General features: G+C 39.9%; 1 protein-coding gene across 1 annotated transcript; it reads left to right on the forward strand.

The window, feature by feature from the left end:
* Window positions 1–874: 874 nt before the first annotated feature.
* Window positions 875–14,083, forward strand: LOC124293420 (LIM/homeobox protein Lhx3-like). The gene is made up of 7 exons (XM_046734270.1): window positions 875–1,172; window positions 2,490–2,538; window positions 3,405–3,607; window positions 4,221–4,413; window positions 6,755–6,921; window positions 12,075–12,290; window positions 13,791–14,083. The coding sequence occupies exons 1-7, from the start codon at window positions 875–877 to the stop codon at window positions 14,081–14,083; spliced, it is 1,419 nt and encodes a 472-aa protein (XP_046590226.1).
* The last annotated feature ends 5,307 nt before the right edge of the window (window positions 14,084–19,390 follow it).

A 19,390-nucleotide genomic window follows, 5' to 3' on the forward strand; every position in this document is an offset into this window, starting at 1 on the left:
TTATTTTCAAGCTCCTCAAATTAGATTTCCCTTCCTACATCCACGACCTCTTCTCTCTTGCTCCCACATCAACTCGTCCAACTCGTCTCCACTCTGCACCAACATTTTCCATCCCCCTACATCGTACCTCCACATTACGCAATTCCTCTGTTCTCTCTGCATTCTATTTCTGGCATTCCCTTCCTCCCAGCATCACAACTCTGCAGTGTCTCTCCACCTTCAAGAGAGATCTGCGGACACATTTGCTGGCTTCCCAACTTTAATATATTTGGTTGCTCTCATTGCGTGCGGTTAATCGGCTTGCTTGCCACTCTCCTTTTCTTTTCTTTCCTTTTATTTTTTCTTTTTCTTTTTCTTTGCACTATTTCTATGCTTTATTTGTGCTATATTTATGCTTTATTTGTGTTTATATGCGCTCGCGGTTTCTCTGCGTCTTGACTCTGTACTCTGTATGCTTCTTCTTAGTTTTCTTAGTTTTCTTAGTTTTCTTAGTTTTAAGCTCTTAGGTTAAGCTTTATTACACTATATTTTATTACATTATTGTTATTCTATTTTCATGTACTCATTTTCACTAATACCGCTGATTTTAGTTGTCCGTGGTCTCTTTGGTTTGTCGTATGTTGCGTATTAATGCTCTTGAGTATTATTTACCTTGTAACGTGGCATTTCCGATGCGCGTTCCAAACGGCTCCCCGAACCCTGGACGGGTCACGAAATTAGGGAACCCGCGGATCAGACCGCGACTTATTTCGAAAAAGAGCGCCAGGACAACGGTCACGCATCCGAGACTCTGAGAGGGGACCATTGTCGGTCTAGCGAATACGACTTTTCAGGATTTTTGTTTATTTTTTTTGTTGCGAGTAAATGCGGCATCATGCAGGGGATCGGCGGCGAATTCGAACGACGTTACCGGATGGCAGTCGCGGCGGATCGCGACGAAAGGAGGGCTCCACACGAGGCTACGGAGAGAGCGTCAACGGAGAGCTCTGCCGGGAGGGAACCCAAGGCGGACGAGATTCCCGTTGGTGGCCGGCGAGCCGTAGCCTCCCCTCACCACGCTGACGTCAGGCAACCTCGCGAAGTCGTCACCACGCCACTGTCAAACTACGAGATAGCGGAGACTGGACAGCCAATCATCACCCCGCCACAGCGAGCGCCAAATATAGCGATAAGTTAGGCCATAAGCATTTCGGAAAGAAAACACCAATGAGAGCAGGAGAGTTCTTCACGACGAATAGCGCCTATGTTCGAGGCATGTTCGAATTGCGACTCCGATTAGCGGAGCTCGACACTCGAGTCCTGGCGACGCTTCACGACGGTCAAGCTTTCAAAAAAAAAAAAAAGAATTTAATTTTGTGTGAGTGAGATGGCTGAGACTGGCGTAGGCGAGTTCTTGGTGTGGCTACGAAGCGCTAAGCGTTTTTAATTCCTTGCGGATGCATTTCGAGTGTAAGTGGATCGGCACACCGGCACCCGGTTGGCCAAGCCCTGGTTGAGTTAGAATAGTACTCGAAATTCGTTTGCCGATCTCCTTGTTGGTGACCGTAGCCTGAGTTTCGCGATAACGCATGGAGTCAATCCGGTTCCTGTAGGGTCTCGTGTAAAGTCAAGGTTGTGCTTGGAGCCAATTTCGGTTCGAAATTGAATGTAGCCAAATTCCGCTGCACAGGGTCTCGTCGAGTCTGCGTAGATAAAACGTGTCACCTCTCGTGTAGGTCGCGTATCATCGTGCGTAGACACTCAGATTCGCGGGACGGTTTGCAAATTTTTTTTGAAGTAGCAACTACGACTGGAGCTCGGATGCGTAATAATACGCTATAAGCAAGCACGAAAAGAAAAGCTTCCTAGTATTACTAATTTGGTCGCGATTAGCGCGTCGAGTCACCTCCCTTGTTTTGTTTTTTTTTCTTTTGAATTAATGTTTGGCAGTAAGGTGGCGATTAGCGCCCGTAGAAATGAGGGTTCATCCCGATTTAGTCATTTAATTTTCTTTCTTCTTTTCTGTTATATTATTTTCTTTTCTTTTGTTTGTTAGATCTACGTAGTGGAGTATGAGTCGCGAATAGCAAATTACGAATTATAACTTCTCGTGGTATTTTGAGTCGCAGTGAGCGACGTTTGAATAATTATTTTTTTTTGTATATTATTTTTTGTTAGTATTATCATTCGAAGAAAATATATTTGTCGATTTCATCAGTGCTTTGTAAAATAACGTGTTGGCGTACGTATTTCGTATCTCTCTCTACCCAAAAATTACTCTTCGCGGTACTGAGCTGCCGAGTATATGGTCGCGGTATATCGCATCACCGCTTTCGAGGCGTGTTGATCACGCCAGGCGCCCAACAAATTTCCCGATATTGTGTTCGGTCCAGGATACCTCGCGGACGCCGATTTATTGTGCACGCGGTAATAGAGTGAGAGCCTGCGACGCCCAGACCTTCGTTATATTATAAAAGCTGGAAATTCTTCTATATATGTCCCCTATACAGGTATAAGCAAACCCAGCCTGTACAACCTGGGTCGCGGTGGCTCTGGCAGGTAACAGGTAGTAAAGGTGCGTAAAATTGTGTTTCAAATTTGTGATAGTATAAAACTTAGTTTTCATATATTTTAACTTACCATCATATTAGAAACCGCCTTGTCTATTGGCGGACACTTAGGACGGTAACAACCCCTTTCCAGCCACCCTCACAGTCTAATTATTTATAAATCCACTTTCGTCATAGTACAAAATCTGACTTTTATATATGTTATTCAGAAAATTATACGAATAATGTTTCCACAATCCCCAGTCACTTTCGATGGTTCCCCTATCTTCCCAGACACATTGAAGTCTACTCCAGGCGTGCGCGCGATGAATATACATATACGTGAATAAGTGGTCCAGTTGTGGTAAAGTGTTATAATGGAAACAGAAGAAACGGATGAAAACAAATTAAGTTGTTTCATTTGTGAGAAAAGTGAGGGAAAATTAATTTTGCTTTCTGAAGAGACATTAAAGAAGTGTCAAACTGTTTTGAAAGTTAGAAAAAAACATAACCTTAAATATGCGAACATTATTTTACCTGATGAATATACAGATGGAGGTTATCACCGGGAATGTCATAAAACATTCACATGCGTTAATAAACAATACTACAATTCTGAGCCTGCAGATTTAAAAAAGAAAAACAGAGTAAACAAAAAGTCGTTCAGTGTAGACAACCCATCCACAGAATGGATGTAACCGATTCAGAAAGTAACCGATCGGCGAATCGTCCGGATGGTTTGTTATATCGATGTGCTGTTGAAAGTGGTGAGAAAATGCCGAAAATTTTATTAATTAACAAATTCGGTCATACCGATCCAAGCAAATGACATGTACGAATGTAATGTGAAGGTGTTGTGTGTTGTTGGTGTGGCAGGCGCTTCGGAACGAAGTGTGCTGGCTGCGGGAAGGGCTTGGCACCATCCCAGGTTGTACGCAGAGCACAAGAACTTGTGTACCACCTCACCTGCTTCTCATGCGCCCTTTGCTCGCGGCAACTGGACACCGGTGACGAGTTCTATCTCATGGAGGATAGGAAATTGGTCTGCAAACCCGACTACGAACAGGCCAAGGCCAAAGGTCAGTAATACCCAACTTTTATCCTTCAAGAATGAACCTTTGATACCTGCAAGAATTTTGCATGCAAAGCTGAAAAAAAAATTTCCAATCATTTGATTTCAAGTACTCATTGAATGTTGAATATTGATGTAAGGTTTACTGAAAATTTCAGTATAAATTTCACACAGACATTGAAGATCTGCGTATAAAGCCGAATTAGCAAAGAAAAGTCGCATGAGTATAATATTGTCAATTATTTCGAGTTTCAGAATCAATTTTTGTATTTTCCGAAGAACCTCACGATTTTTCTGCAGTTCTCCAAAAGTCTGTAATTTTTAAAATCTTCCACTCGTGATATTCACACATTTTAGGAAATTATAGACAAAAACTAAAATAACGTGAAAGTTTTCTGAATAAAATTATGCAAAAAAAGGGGGAACGTGTAAAGATTTTGCGAAAGTGCAAAAATGAACACGGTATAACTTTATCATGGCGAATTTTTTCTGGAATTTATCATGAAAAACCGTCATGAAGATGAAAACCAGTGAAATCATTTATCTAATATTAAGGTCACATGTTACTGTAGCAGTATACACATCATCAGAAATTTACATCAACTGAAATGGAATTTCAGAGTTGGCTGACGGCAGTAGCATAGACGGCGATCAGCCAAACAAGCGGCCAAGGACGACGATAACAGCGAAGCAATTGGAAACGCTGAAATTGGCGTACAACAACAGTCCAAAACCTGCGCGGCACGTGAGAGAACAGCTTTTGCAAGACACAGGGCTGGACATGCGCGTCGTTCAAGTCTGGTTCCAGAACAGGTTGGTTTCAGAGACTGCTTTAAATTGCATTTGATGTGTGATGTGACGTTGCACCTAGAGTGCAAGTCACAACAAACCCCAAACCCGCGGGGAAGAGCCGAACGGGTGAGTTCCGTCCCGTCGGGAAACACCCGAAGGTAACCGAAGCCCACCGACGCTCGGCGGAGCCGAGCGCCAGCGAGCGGTACGACCACGGCCTGCGAGGCAGTAACTAGTCTAAAGGAGAGAAACCCACGAGAAGCGAAGAGGACGAGCGAGAGAGAGAGAGAGAGAGAGAGAGAGAGAGAGAGAGAGAGAAAACGAGAGAGATACCGGCACACACACCGTTACCCACACACACCGTTACCCACACACGCCGACGACACCAGGTCAGCCTGCATTCTACAGCCGATCTGCTCCTCCCCTCGCAATACCAACCCTTTCTACCTCACACTCCCCGTCACACTACACCACCCGGGCCCCCCCGCAATACCGACCCTTCCTACCTCACACTCCCCGTCGCCCTACACACTCCCCCCCCCTCCGCGCGCGTATCTGTAAGTTAGGATTAAGTGACGCTAAGGGCTGAGGCGTGATCAGCCCCCGTTGATGTCTACAACCCTTTTGTACCTTTCGTAGTTTAAGTCAACTCACCCCCCGCCCTGATCGCAACACATGTACCCCCCCCCCCCCCCTCACAAATATACACACCAAGTTTTGCCTATTCTATCGGCCCCGACTTTCTCGCCCCGTCTCTAATTGTTCCCCCCCTTCCACATTATTAGTGCGGACTCAAAACCCGTCACAGTGAAATGGGAAATACCTTAAAAAATGTCTACATGGAAACAAGTGTCGTGTTCTAAGAACAGTTTTTCAATAGCCATAAATTGGAGTTTTGAATATCCAGTCTTCCTTGGAACGCTTCGAAAGAAAATTCTTACAGTCTTTACGCACAATTGAGTCAATATGAATATCAAGTCACCGCTTCATCCGAAGATGCTAGAATTGATCCATTGCTAAATAATTACCCTCTTTAAGCTGAAAATGAAGTAAAGTCCCGGGAAGTCGGATCTAAAATTTCAAAACGTCATAAAATGCCTTTGGATTCAATTTTGTGTTTTAAATACGTAATTAAAACAAAACCATTTTAAATATCATTCAGCCATGAATTGATAGACCACTTTAATCGACACGGGTGAAAATTTTCGCTGTGTAAATAGTGCTTTGGACTCGTAGCCTCACTCGTTAATATCGCTTCTGAACTTGATGGTATTCGGTCGGTCCAAAGGGGTTCACCACCAACTGCCAAAGGCTTCCGAAGCCCCGCGGCTTGGATGAGGGTCCAGATACTCCAGCTCCAGGCACCGACGTGCCACAGATGAACGATCAAAATCTATTTTCACCGCAATTTATACCCCGAGTAATCATAAGCCAGATTTCAGGTCTGAAGCGGCTTTAAAACTCGCAAAATGTGGCCACACCTCAGTACGTGCGATTTTGTTTAGACATTGGAGTTTCTCGAAGCTTTTTCGGGCATTGAACCTCGGACGAAATTTTTCTTCGACAATTTGACTGAAAATTCTGAATTATCCAAGTTTGCAGAGGTTCTAAGAATATTTACGATCGGAGAACATTTTTAAAATGCTCAACACATAGTGTCTTTTATGCCTGCATCACCATTTACAATTTCCCTCGAAAAACATCATTTTTTTTTTTTTTTACTATCGTATCAATATTTATTGATATTCTATTTCACTATTCTGGGACTTCCTAATTTTTTCTTGCGATAATAACTCAAGGAACTCCGAATTCATCGAACTTTCTGAAGAATTAGGAAGCAAATTTTAGAGTAAACTTTGAATCGATATCCCAAATTTTAGAAAATTTTTTTTTATTTAGTTAGTTGAAATGGTTGATTTGAAAATCTGTTCAACACGACGTTATTTTTAAATTGTGCGATATTACCGATTACTGTAATTTCTTGGAATTTTAAAGTCAGATGCTGAAAAAAATGTAGATTTCTCAGATATCAAACGATCGAAAGCAATATTATATTACCTACGGTACAGTATTGAATGTAAGAAAAAAAATTTTGGCGCTTTCACGAAAATTTCAAAATGAAACTTGAGATATTCTTCTTTGTTGCTCCACGTCGCAGAAGTTATTTGTTTACGTGAATATCAACAATAATTTGACATTCCATGTAAAATTTCCATCCAAAGTTCCAGTGCCTGAATTTGTCAGGTTATCCAACTTATCTGCATAACTTGTCTGCATCTCAAAGATCGTAATGAATATGCGCGTTAAAAAATGTTTACATTTCCTCAAAATCTAAACTGAAATTTTCTTTCCGCTGTCGCAGAAGAGCGAAGGAGAAGAGATTAAAAAAGGACGCGGGAAGGACTCGATGGTCGCAGTATTTCCGGGGCATGAAGGGCGGCAGCGGAGGCGAACACTCGCCTCGGCACGAAAAGCTCTTGGACAAAGACGAGCTGAAAGTGGATCTGGACTCGAGTTTAAGTCACCACGGTGAGTTGCGCATGTCCGTTTCAGTTAATGAGAAGAATAATGGCAAGGGTGAAGAATGGACAGGTTTCAAAGTTCAAGGGCATTAGCTGTAAAAATCGGGAAGTTCGTCACACGTCACGGAATTAAGGAACCAACGCCTGCACAGCAGCTGATATCTTTCGCGGATACACAAGCTGATAAAATATTTAAGAAACGACTACCGCTAACTGCCGGCAATGTGAGCCCCTGATTTCAGGCCGGAGATTAGGTAACACGCGATTCTGCTGATATTTTACCTGCGCCGTTACGCCGGGCGGAAGTGCCATTTCGCAGCACGTGCCGTATTCTTCCCTATTAATTATTCCCGGATTATTTTTGCACTCGCCGCCGCGCTGGTTCGGGATTCCATCTGATATCAACATCCTACACTGAGAGAAATTTTTAGTTTCGGTTACAGCTCAGTACTTAACTATTTCCATTTTTTACCACAATCGAAAAATATAGTTGAAGGTACAAAATGAAAATTAGTTTTCTAGCTGTTACCGGAAAGTCTAGTATCCGTTATTACTATTCTTTCTCATTATCATCGCTGTTTCTCTATTTTCTTGTAACTGTCTATAATATAATCCCAACTACATTCAAACAGTTTTTTTAACGATACCTGTTTTACTGAATTGTTTACTGAAATTTTTCTCAGTGTAAGAGAATTCTCGAAGCAGACTATAATCCATGTGAATTGATTGAGATATTTTCAGAATTTTGTGCTATATTTTGCCAACTTTTTTTTCACTTTAAATGGTCAAGTAGTTATGAAAATGTGAGATTATGTGTCACGGTTATAAAAATAGGCATACTTGGTTTTGTTATTCGGTGAAATATTTCAGCGCAAAATAAGAATCTGATTTTTAGTAACACGGCTTTTCGAAACGAGTGAAAAATCTTGTCTCGTGAACAACAATGTCAAGCTTTTTCTAGAGTCGAGTAATATACATGTATTAGAAATAAGCATAATTAGATAAGCCTGCGTAGAATTTTGACAAAAATTAAGCGTCACCGAAGAAAAAGAAACTAAATAAGAATTTCAAATCGCAGAATAGAAAAAAATGTTGAAAAAATCTAACTGAAAACCGCCAACTTGAATAGTGCAAAAAGTTCATCCGTTCGTTCGGTTTAACTAAATATACCAGCGCATTTCGTTCCGAATGAATTTTCGAAAGAAAAACGAGCACAAAAAATATTTCCCCACAGAAAGCTGTTATAAAATTTTTATCTCACAATTAGTTATTAATAGTAAGAATTATTATAATTCAAGTTCATAATAAGCTGTCTGAACAAAACGATTTGATAATACTTGGAGTTTAATTTTTTTACGAACTTTTGTTCGTGATCTATTTATATCGCCACAAGTTTTTCCCCCTGTCATCGTCACCCTGCCATCAAGATAGAAGCACGTTGCGGGTCGGCGTGCAAAGTCGTTCTAGTGTGACTCCTCTCGACATATGGAGGGCATTATATAGCATAACCGGACGAAGAGGTGATCCAGGTCATTATCGGCAGGGGGTTGGAGTCTCCTGTCCTGTTATACGTGCCAAGCGTTACACGAAAACTGTGTTATTTATTACTACTGACAAGCAGTAATGTACGATTCTGTGTTATCTCGTATTTTTTCTTATAGCTAATAACTGTGCCTATAACTGCACTTGTTCATAGACCTTTTTCCGCCTAAAACCCTGCCGCACAAGCCTACGCTGACTATTCATCCTCGTGAAAAATTTTACGCACGCGATGATGATCGATAACGAGCTGTTACAAAGGGCGTCAACGTATCGCTGTCACGCCCCTTGTGAAAAAAAAAAAAAAAAAAAACTAATTTTCGGCCAGTTTTTCACGGTCGCAACTTTGATCTGACTAAAATCTGGTCACGATATAGAATACATTGCGACATAAAATTTTCACATTTTTAGGTCTTTTGGTCTCACCGTTTTCGACAAACGCATTGATCGATTTCATCATGTTTTCAAATTGAACATTTGTCTTCTCACTTCCTTTTGTCAGAAAAAATATGACGTACCATGTCTTTTATTTAAAAAAAAAGACTGATCTTTCCGAATGTGAAATTCATTTTGAAGCTGATGTTAAGAAACTGTGAAAATCAACATTTTCGACTTTTTCAGTCTTGTATATTTTCAATTAATGGTTTTTGGTTTACCGTGTGAAAAATTTCCTTGGATCTCGAATTTTCCATGTATGTGTTATACCCCTGGAATATCAGTAGCGATTTAATTATAATCTTATTTTCATAATGGCACTCGGAAAATTACGGAATATACTCGAAAATGTTTTATTTTTCACGTAAAAAGTGACAAGTACAGTATATTGTGAATATCGGATCGGTTGTTCGATTACTAATTTTTTTTGCCTGAAATTAAGCGTGTTCTTCAACATCGCATTTTAGTTCGACATAGAATATTTCGATGATTGCGTCTTTTTCAACTATTTTTTACCAAAACTCTGAAGCGTTCCAGCGTATTAGAAAACTTGACTGATAAGATCAAAAGACAGATAGATAGTGAAAGCGAGGGTCGGAGATGCGATGTGGACTAAATGGTAATTATTCGGGGAGGCTCGGGGCTTCGATCTACCCTCGATCGGAGTCGGTACAGTCAGTATATCTACCCCACGATCGGGGCAGATGATTGTGACGTGAGCTAACTCGTATTTTATATCTGCAGCGTAACGTGTGGCGACTACCCCCATATGCCTATAACAGGTACATCTATGGGGGGTAGGGCTGGAAATAAAAGTATGGAAAAAAAACCGTAGAAAAAACAGATGATTAATTATGAATTATTACAGGCTCCCGCCTGAGCATGTCGACCGACATAATGCGGAACATATATAATTTTTGAACTACTGGTAAATTCGAAAAATTAACGACGGAGCCAGGAATCGAACCTGGTATCTAGCGATGCTTTACCGGAGCCTTACTCCACTAGACCACCTAGCCGCCCTGACTCTGATGTCGTTAATTCCTCTCATCACCAGTAAGTTCAAATTTGTTTTCTTGTGCTGTAATAGTATGTGTTGTGACGTTGCACCTAGAGTGCAAGTCACAACAAACCCCAAACCCGCGGGGAAGAGCCGAACGGGTGAGCCCTGTCCCGTCGGAAAAGACCCGAACATCATCGAAGCCCCCCGACGCTCGGCAGAGCCGAGCGCGAGATTCAGTACGAGCACGGCCGTAGCAGCAGCCACACCGGCGTAGACGAAACCCAAGAGCGAAAGCGAGAGAGAGAGAGAGAGAAAGAAAGAGAGAGAGTCACCGACACACACACACACACCGAACACCCAGCTACCCTCCACCGCACCTCAAGACCTCCACACACACACGTCGACGTAACCAGGTTAGCCTGCCTTCTATCGCCGATCTGCTCCTCCCCTCGCAATACCAACCCTGTCTACCACACACTCCCCGTCACTCTACACCACCCTCCCCTCGCCATATCAACCCTTCCGACCCCACATTCCCCGTCACCTCCCACACTCCTTCCCCCCCCCCCCTCTGCGCGCGTATCTGTAAGTTAGTATTAAGCAACGCTAAGGGCTGAGGCGTGATCAGCCACCGCTTACGTCTACAACCCTTTTGTAAATCTTAATTTAAGTCGAGCCCTGGGGCAAAAGAAAACAAAAAATACACACACTAAGTTTTACCGATCATATCCGCCCCGTCTCTAATTGTCTTCCCCACCCATATTATTCGTGCGGACTCAAAATCCGTCACAGTGTGAATATAGAAAGTGTTCTTCCTCTTCGAGACACAAATTTGTAAGAATGTCTGTAAGTGTTTACATTTTGGAATCTTACGCTTCTTGGTGCGAAGCTCGTAAGACGGTCAATGACCGTCTAATATTGAAATGCGGATATGCATCATCAATATTAATATTAATCACGAGGCAATTTTCATTTTGTGAAACGTATATAATTTTCGAACTACTGGTAAATTCGAAAAATTAACGACGGAGCCAGGAATCCAACCTGGTATCTAGCGATGCTTTACCGGAGCCTTACTCCACTAGACCACCTAGCCGCCCTGACTCTGATGTCGTTAATTCCTCTCATCACCAGTAAGTTCAAATTTGTTTTCTTGTGCTGTAATAGTATGTGTGAATATAGAAAGTGTTCTTCCTCTTCGAGACACAAATTTGTAAGAATGTCTGTAAGTGTTTACATTTTGGAATCTTACGCTTCTTGGTGCGAAGCTCGTAAGACGGTCAATGACCGTCTAATATTGAAATGCGGATATGCATCATCAATATTAATATTAATCACGAGGCAATTTTCATTTTGTGAAACGTATATAATTTTTGAACTACTGGTAAATTCGAAAAATTAACGACGGAGCCAGGAATCGAACCTGGTATCTAGCGATGCTTTACCGGAGCCTTACTCCACTAGACCACCTAGCCGCCCTGACTCTGATGTCGTTAATTCCTCTCATCACCAGTAAGTTCAAATTTGTTTTCTTGTGCTGTAATAAATAGTATGTGTGAATATAGAAAGTGTTCTTCCTCTGTTCGACTCCTGGCTCCGTCGTTAATTTTTCGAATTTACCAGTAGTTCAAAAATTATATACGTTTCACAAAATGAAAATTGCCTCGTGATTAATATTAATATTGATGATGCATATCCGCATTTCAATATTAGACGGTCATTGACCGTCTTACGAGCTTCGCACCAAGAAGCGTAAGATTCCAAAATGTAAACACTTACAGACATTCTTACAAATTTGTGTCTCGAAGAGGAAGAACACTTTCTATATTCACATAATGCGGAACACGCGTTTACAGATGGTATATAAATAAACTTATAATCAAGCACATAGACCTCAAGCACGGCTCATCGATGTGTAATATTGCAGATGTAATTATACTCGTTATACTTTTATCAAAATCAGAAATACCTATTAAACGATTTTATCTGCAGGTAACCGTGGTTTTCGGACAAAAATTCGATTTAGTTGGCTATAGTTTTTTTTTTTTTACATTCTTCTCTTCGTGTTTTCGAGGTTCGTAGTTCCTTGAAACAAAACGCTCACAACTGTTGGATAATTAGTAGATGAATGTATTCCACTGTAAATCGATGCTTACACTTTTCCTTCTCAATTTTTTCGACAGATTTGAGCAACGACAGCTACGGAACAGTCGTCAACATGGGTATGGACGGTGAGGGTGCGAGTCCAGGGGGTGGTGGGGGTGGAGGAGGCGGCGGACCACCTCGAGGATACCTTGGCGGCACGACACCGTCGTACCTCTCGGCATCGAGATCACCCTCGTTGCCACCACAGTTTCCTTATCCACCCGACTCGGGGTTGTCCGTCTACACCACCCTCGGTAATTATCGTTATACTATATTACACTCATTGGACTCTTTCAAATTAGCAGAAAATTTATCGTTCTTTTCTTTTATGAAACCATGGTTGAAAAGTAGTTTATACCGTCAGAAGTGTTTCCCAAAGTGAGATTTTTAGTTTATATTTGCATCGCAGAGGTGCGAGTAGAAATGTTTCTTTGCAGGTAATCGCGGTTCATCGAGTTTCCCCCAACAATCGACGTATCCATAGGGAAAAACGCCTTTGCGGGTCATCAAACTGAACTGAGTCGGATTATTATAAAATTTACGTGTTATGGGCTTGTCTGCATCATTCAAATATTTGGAAAGTTTATCGATGCTGCTAGTCATAAATCGAAACGAATCGATGAATCTCAAGTGCATCATCGTCCCATCAACGCGTTTCGTGAAGGATATATATTTTTCCTTATTTATGGGTAGCAGGGTAATTTCACCGGGAAAAGTTGACGCGAGGGATTTTATTAAAAAGTGAGAATCGTAACCGGACAAATTGTGGAAAACTATTGGAATTGTGCGCGTCTCTCTGAAATTCAAATTACACCGATTATGAGCAGGACCACGATATTTACCCGTGAAGTGACAGTGGTCGTGGCACTTTTTCTCCTCAGGGGTAAACGGCTTTTCGCAAATGGAGCAATTCTTTGCGCGCATGTGACGATCGTGTTGCACTTGGGTAAGGTAAGAATTTGGGAGAGTGATAGTGAAAGCAAACCATTAGCGTGAGTGACAGTTTACGGATTGTCATCAACATTCCCTGACCTATCTAATTGTGGTGAACATTCCCGGCCTATCTAATTGCGATGTCGCCAACCGGTCGATTAACACACAAGAATGTATTCGAAGTACGTGGAAAATATTATTTTTCGCCCGGGGCAAACTATTAGCGCGAAAGTTTACGGGTAACGGAGAAAAATCAAGGGGGTAAACTGTTAGCGTGGAAGTTTACGGGTAACGGTGAAAAATCAAAATGGTATATCGAAAATATTATTTTCGCCCTGGGGGCAAACTGTTAGCGTGAAAGTTTAGTGATCGTCAACAACATCCCCAGCCTATCTAATTGCGATGTCACCATCCGGTCGATTAACGCAAAAGAATGTATTCGAAGTACGTGGAAAATATTATTCATCCGACCGAGAAATAAATCACATTATCAAACTGGCTGACGATAAAAATCAAAATGGCTGCCCATCCGACTAAGCAAAAATCAAAATGCCCGCCGTCAGACGGTAAAATCGGTCGATTATACTGGTGACGTCATAGCGAAAATCACATTATCAAACTGTCCGACGATAAAAAATCAAAATGGCCGCCATCAAAAAATAAAAAATGACCGCCGTCAAAAAATCAAAATGGCCCCCATTTTCAAAATGGCCGCCGTGTTCACGTCAACCGGTTACGTCACCTGGTTACGTCACCTGGTTACGTCACCTGGTTACATAATGTTTGTTTTGATTTAGAACTGTCATATCCTATCTACTCAGATAGTGAAGCGAATACGTCGGATCGAACAAGACTTGAGAACCAAATGATTTTACCATCAACATTTTCTGGCAGCATGCGACATATGCAACGGCAGTACCAAGATGCAATGGCAATAACAAGGAAAGTTGGACGAGTTGTGATTCAAACAGAACAGAAAGAATGGAACACATTTAGAGATGCTGCAGTGGATATGGGTGTAACTGCGACAAATGACGAAGCTTTCAAGATATTCGACGAAGCTGTTTCAATACTTATGCCGAAACGGTTGCGTCATTTTTTTCTGTGGTATTGAATCGGTGAAATGCCATCGAACGCGATAGATTTATGGGATACTTGGAAGAAAGCACTATCTGAAGACTTCGTGGATCAGCATGAAAATAGAGCACTATGTGCAATTGAGCATCTTCTCAGATGCTGAACCAAGATCATGTGCAGATTTTCACTAGCCAATACCGGAGATAATTTTCGAAAATGAAGCAGAAGAAATAACAGTGGAAAATATGGAAACCTTTGCAAAGAAAGGCAGTGAACTGGTGGAACAATTAAACAACGATCAGAAAATAATTTATACACAAATTTTTGATAAAATTATGTATGACAAAAGTACCGGTAGAAAACAAGAAAAATGCTTTTACATCGATGGATCAGGAGGAACAGGAAAAACATTTTTATACAACACGTTATACAACACGTTATACAACACGTTATACTACACTGTAAAAAATAAGGGTTAATTTAACCGTCACATGGGTAGGTAATTTTTCATCATTCAACTGTAAATCAGTTTTACCTCCCCACTGGTCTTTTACAATCGATCGTCTACCCATACAGACATTTTTTACTACCCAAGTTATACGTAATTTTCGCATACAGACAGATAAATTTTGGTGCCGAACTGTAAATTCAGCATTTGGGTATGCGTTTTGGCTAAACGTACCCAAAGTGGTAAAATTATCTATCTGCATCACCGATAAAATAATGTGTGCGACGCGCATACCGACTGAAATTCGGCAAAACTTAGGCGTTCGCGAACGATCTTTTCGGTAGATAAATTAAATGGATGTGATTTTCGTTACGAAATTTACAGCAGTTGTATTCTGGCAACATAATAATTCAGATTCAAGTTTAGTTTCAAGTGAGAATGTGAAAAATTTTCTGTGACCACCCAAGTTATGCTGAGTTTTGCGTAGTCTGAGATGGCGCTTCCATCGCAGACGGGAGATACGCAAGAAGCGTTTAGACACGCTTCCGCGTTGTGTGTGCGGTTAAGTAGGTGGAGTGGATCAAGTGGAATTTTTTGCATTTTTCATCAGAGAATAAAGGTATGTGATATCAATTGACATTGCGTTTGGGGTTTGGGGTACGAGTAGCAACGCATGTTTTGGTGTAGATGGTGGAGTTTGCTTCTATTTCACGTATGTAGTTCTCAAACTAACTTTTTAAGGTTAGGTTCGAAGGTACTTGCTTCAGCCTGATCGTCGAGTTCTTCTCTTTTTTCAAATTTTTTTTCTTTTATACTGATCAGAGTATTGTTTCCAAGTTACAGCTATCAAGTATAATATTTACTCATTGATTGATGACTGTGTTTTGTTATTGATTGTCAAATTGTTTTGTTGCCATTTTTTTGTAAATATATTTATCAACTTTTACGCTTGTTCGTTGTCACTTTTCAGTATATAATTTCACCCAACCCATCAATTGATTTATTAAATTACTGCGATTATCTTATAACCTTCAGATCAGAACTGGACTAATCTCTTCAAATAATTACTTGTTTTTTTTTTCAACATGATTTTCTCCATAATTTATATTGTAGATTCAAATGAACTAAGAAGTGATAGAGACAAATAATAATATGTAGTATAAATTTATAATTCATTACTAATGCCATAAATTTGTTGATGCGGGTAGTTCAAATCACCTATCACGCAGATTGAATTTACCTACACGGGTTGTAAAATCCACTCTGTTCACCTCGGAGTTATTTTTACCCTTCAACGAGGATAATCTTGATTTATGTCCCCACATACTACGTAAATTTATCGACCCAAAAAAAAAATAAAACTACATACCCATGGGTAGGCATATTTCTCTACCCAGACTAGGTAACAAGGCGTTGCACCACCCACACGGGTAAATTTACCCTCAAAATTTTTTACAGTGTACATGTTGAAATCTGAAAAAAAAAATGTTGCATGTATTGCTTGGACAGGTATAGCAGCCATCTTACTCCCGTATGGAACAACCGCACACAAAACATTTGGATTACCATTGACACTGCAAAAGGAAGGAACGATTTTCACAAATGCAACGATGAAAAAAAAAAATACAAAGTATAGATGTAGTTTTATGGGATGAATGTTCGATGATACCGAAAAATGCTTTAGAATTGATCGACAGAACGTTAAAAGATATAATGGAAGACGCATCACCGTTTGGTGGGAAGACTATAATACTAGGTGGAGACTTCAGACAAGTTTTACCAATTGTGAGACGAGGAGATAAACAACAAATAATAGAGGAAACAATTAAATACTCTACACTTTGGAGTATATTCGAAAAATTAAGCTTGAAAAAAAATATGCGAGCAAAGGAGGATGCCGCAGTTTCTTGAGTGGTTACTTAATTGTATAGGTAATGGAGAAGTGGAGTTGTTTGTACCAGAGAAAGAAATACAAAGCAACAATTTAATAGACGATTTATATCCAAGAAATCTGCCACTTGATGAATTAACAAACAGAGCCATCTTAGCTCCATTGGATGTCGAAAATCAGTTAAATACAGAGATACTACGCAGAATGGATGGCAATATATTCGAATCAAGACGCATAGATTACGCAACATTACAAGGAATTGATACTGCGGATGCAGCACTTGACGAAGAAGCTACTCTGCGATAACCGATAGAGTATGTAAATGGATTAACGCCATCAAGTTTACCACCACACAATCTACAGCTGAAAGTCGGAGGAATTGTGATGTCATTGCGAAATTTATCAATAACAGATGGTTTATGCAATGGAACACGGTTATTTGTAAGAGAAATTCACTCTATATTTTAGATTGGTGAACTTCTAACCGGAGAGCGAAAAGGGCAAATAGTAGAAATACCAAGAATTAAATTAGATATGCGGGGAGACACAGATATGCCATTTATCCTCCATAGGCGACAGTTTCCAGTCAGGTTGGTATTGGCAATAACTATAAATAAATCACAAGGACAAAGTTTTGACTACGTGGGACTATTTATTGATCGACCAATCTTTGGATATGGTGAACTCTACGTTGCATTGTCACGATGCACGTCCAAGAAAGGTATAAAAATTCAACAGAAAAAAAATGAAAATGCAATAAAGAACATTGTGTACAAGGAAATTATTGAATGAATACTGCATAATGTATGTACATCAAGGCCACAAACGAACAAATAAACATAGATGAACTTAAAAGAAAAATGCACAGGAGGTGATAGGAGTTCGAGAGGCCGAGGGGTTGACCCCCTCTACTGACTCCACCGGAACCTCATACGAAGAAGGAAAAAAAAGTACTGTATAAAGGAGAAAAAAAGCGAAATTAAAAGAAAAAGGAGGAGAGAATACAAATGAAAGGAATACAGAATCAGCAACGAAAGGAAAACCAGCAAGAATATAAAAATCACTGAAAACATGGACAATAGAGAAAAGAGAAAGAAAAGCCAAGAGAAGCAAGAAGATGCAAAAATAGGTAGCAGTATCAAACGATAAAGAGGAAATAAAGCACAACGTATGGAAATTTAAACAATCGTGATTTGTAATTGGATGTTCAAATCCATAAAACACTTCCACTAAGTATTTTCCTATTTTGTGATTATTCAGATGTAAATTCACACGTGTCGCTCATTTGCTGAAAAAACCGAAACGCATGCAATGAAATAGAAACTTGTGAGAAAATAAAAGTTAGCCTATGAAATTAGGAAACAAATAGTAAAATTAGAAAAAAGATATAAGCATGTATTGACTGAGTTGAAGATGAGAAAAAATTGTAAATTATGAGAAATAAAAAAATGGTAAAAGTGCAAATTTGTTAATGTAAAATTTCAAATATTTCTACGATATTCATACCAGTGTTACGTCCAGCATACCACTTCTCTCTATTTTTCCTACTCGCTAATTCTCCCACAGTTCTTACATTAATCTCATTGTCTCTGTCCTGTCCTCTTATCTCTACGTAGTCTCACGCTATTCACTATCGCGCTTACTCATCAAATTCCATCCCTTACTCCCAGCATTGTCACACCTTTTCTGCACCCGTACGTTTCACGTCTCGAGGCACACTCCTATTATAACTCTCAACAACGTCACATCTAGACTTCTTACACAGCTTCATACAGCAAACTTCGTTTTTACCGCCATCTGAGCTTCCTCGAAATAAATATATAAGTAATATCTCTAACAAACCCTACGTTATTCAATCCTCATCCTGATTTCCGGTTGTCCTGGAACTTAAAAGCGAAGCCAACCAGTTTACTCTTACCGCTCAGGAGTAACTCTACTCACGGACGTAACACCACATTAAATTTTTAGATAAATAAAAGAAATATATAAGTACATATCTATTATACCTATACATGCAAAAACAAAATTAATTACAAATAATTATATTCCGACATTTGACAGTTCAAATGAAACACCGTAGCTAATAAAAAGAAGCAAAGAAGCAAAAAAATAAGAATAGGTGAACGCTGCCCAGTTTGGTGATATTTTGTTTTGTAAACGGATAAATTAAATCAAACATGCCGAACAAAGTAAGTATACCATTGGAAATATGAATGAATAAATAGCAAAGTAAGCAGTATGATAAAATTAATGAACATTCTCGAAACAGGACAGCGATGAGGTTTTGCAGCGGTCGGGCGAGGCAATACCAGGTAAAGCATATCGATATAATATAATTGTATGTAAATCCAAATTCAACGCGGCAAACCAAAGAGCCGGACTCTTTTTGAGAATCATTACCAGTGAATTCTACATCTAGCCATAAAAAATGGAAAAATAATTACTTTTATACAATCATTTGTCAAAAAAAGAAAAAAATATCGACATTTGAAAATATAGTCAAACACGTATGAATACCTAAGCAAATAATTTAACGCCTCACCAAAACAAGATGACGGATTAGATGATCTGCTGTGCGCAGCAGCAGAAGCAGCAGAGGAGGAGCTGTTGCTTGAGACGGACGACGAAGAGCGGTCCGTCTACGTATGGTAAATGAAAATTATACAAGGTAATGTAAAGAAAATGATAAAAAAATTTATCCTCCCACAGCGAAAACATCCCTAAGTCCCAAAAACAAAAGAGGTCAACTTCGAACTAAATTTAAAGTAAAACATGTAAAATAAATTTATTTGATAAAAAAAAGGATTGATCAATTATTTGTACATTATAAACCAGACACAGTAGACTCTATATCTCTATATGTAGATATACGTAAAAAAATCGACCTCGAACAATGATGTTGGCTCCATTCACATTATAAAAGAAAGCAAAGCCTATCAGACACAAAACTCGATTCAAGAGAAGAAGTTTCTAGAAAGAAACAAAACTCATGGAAAAGCAAAAGA

Source organism: Neodiprion lecontei, chromosome 3 (genome assembly GCF_021901455.1).
Source record: "Neodiprion lecontei isolate iyNeoLeco1 chromosome 3, iyNeoLeco1.1, whole genome shotgun sequence".
Taxonomy (NCBI): domain Eukaryota; kingdom Metazoa; phylum Arthropoda; class Insecta; order Hymenoptera; family Diprionidae; genus Neodiprion; species Neodiprion lecontei.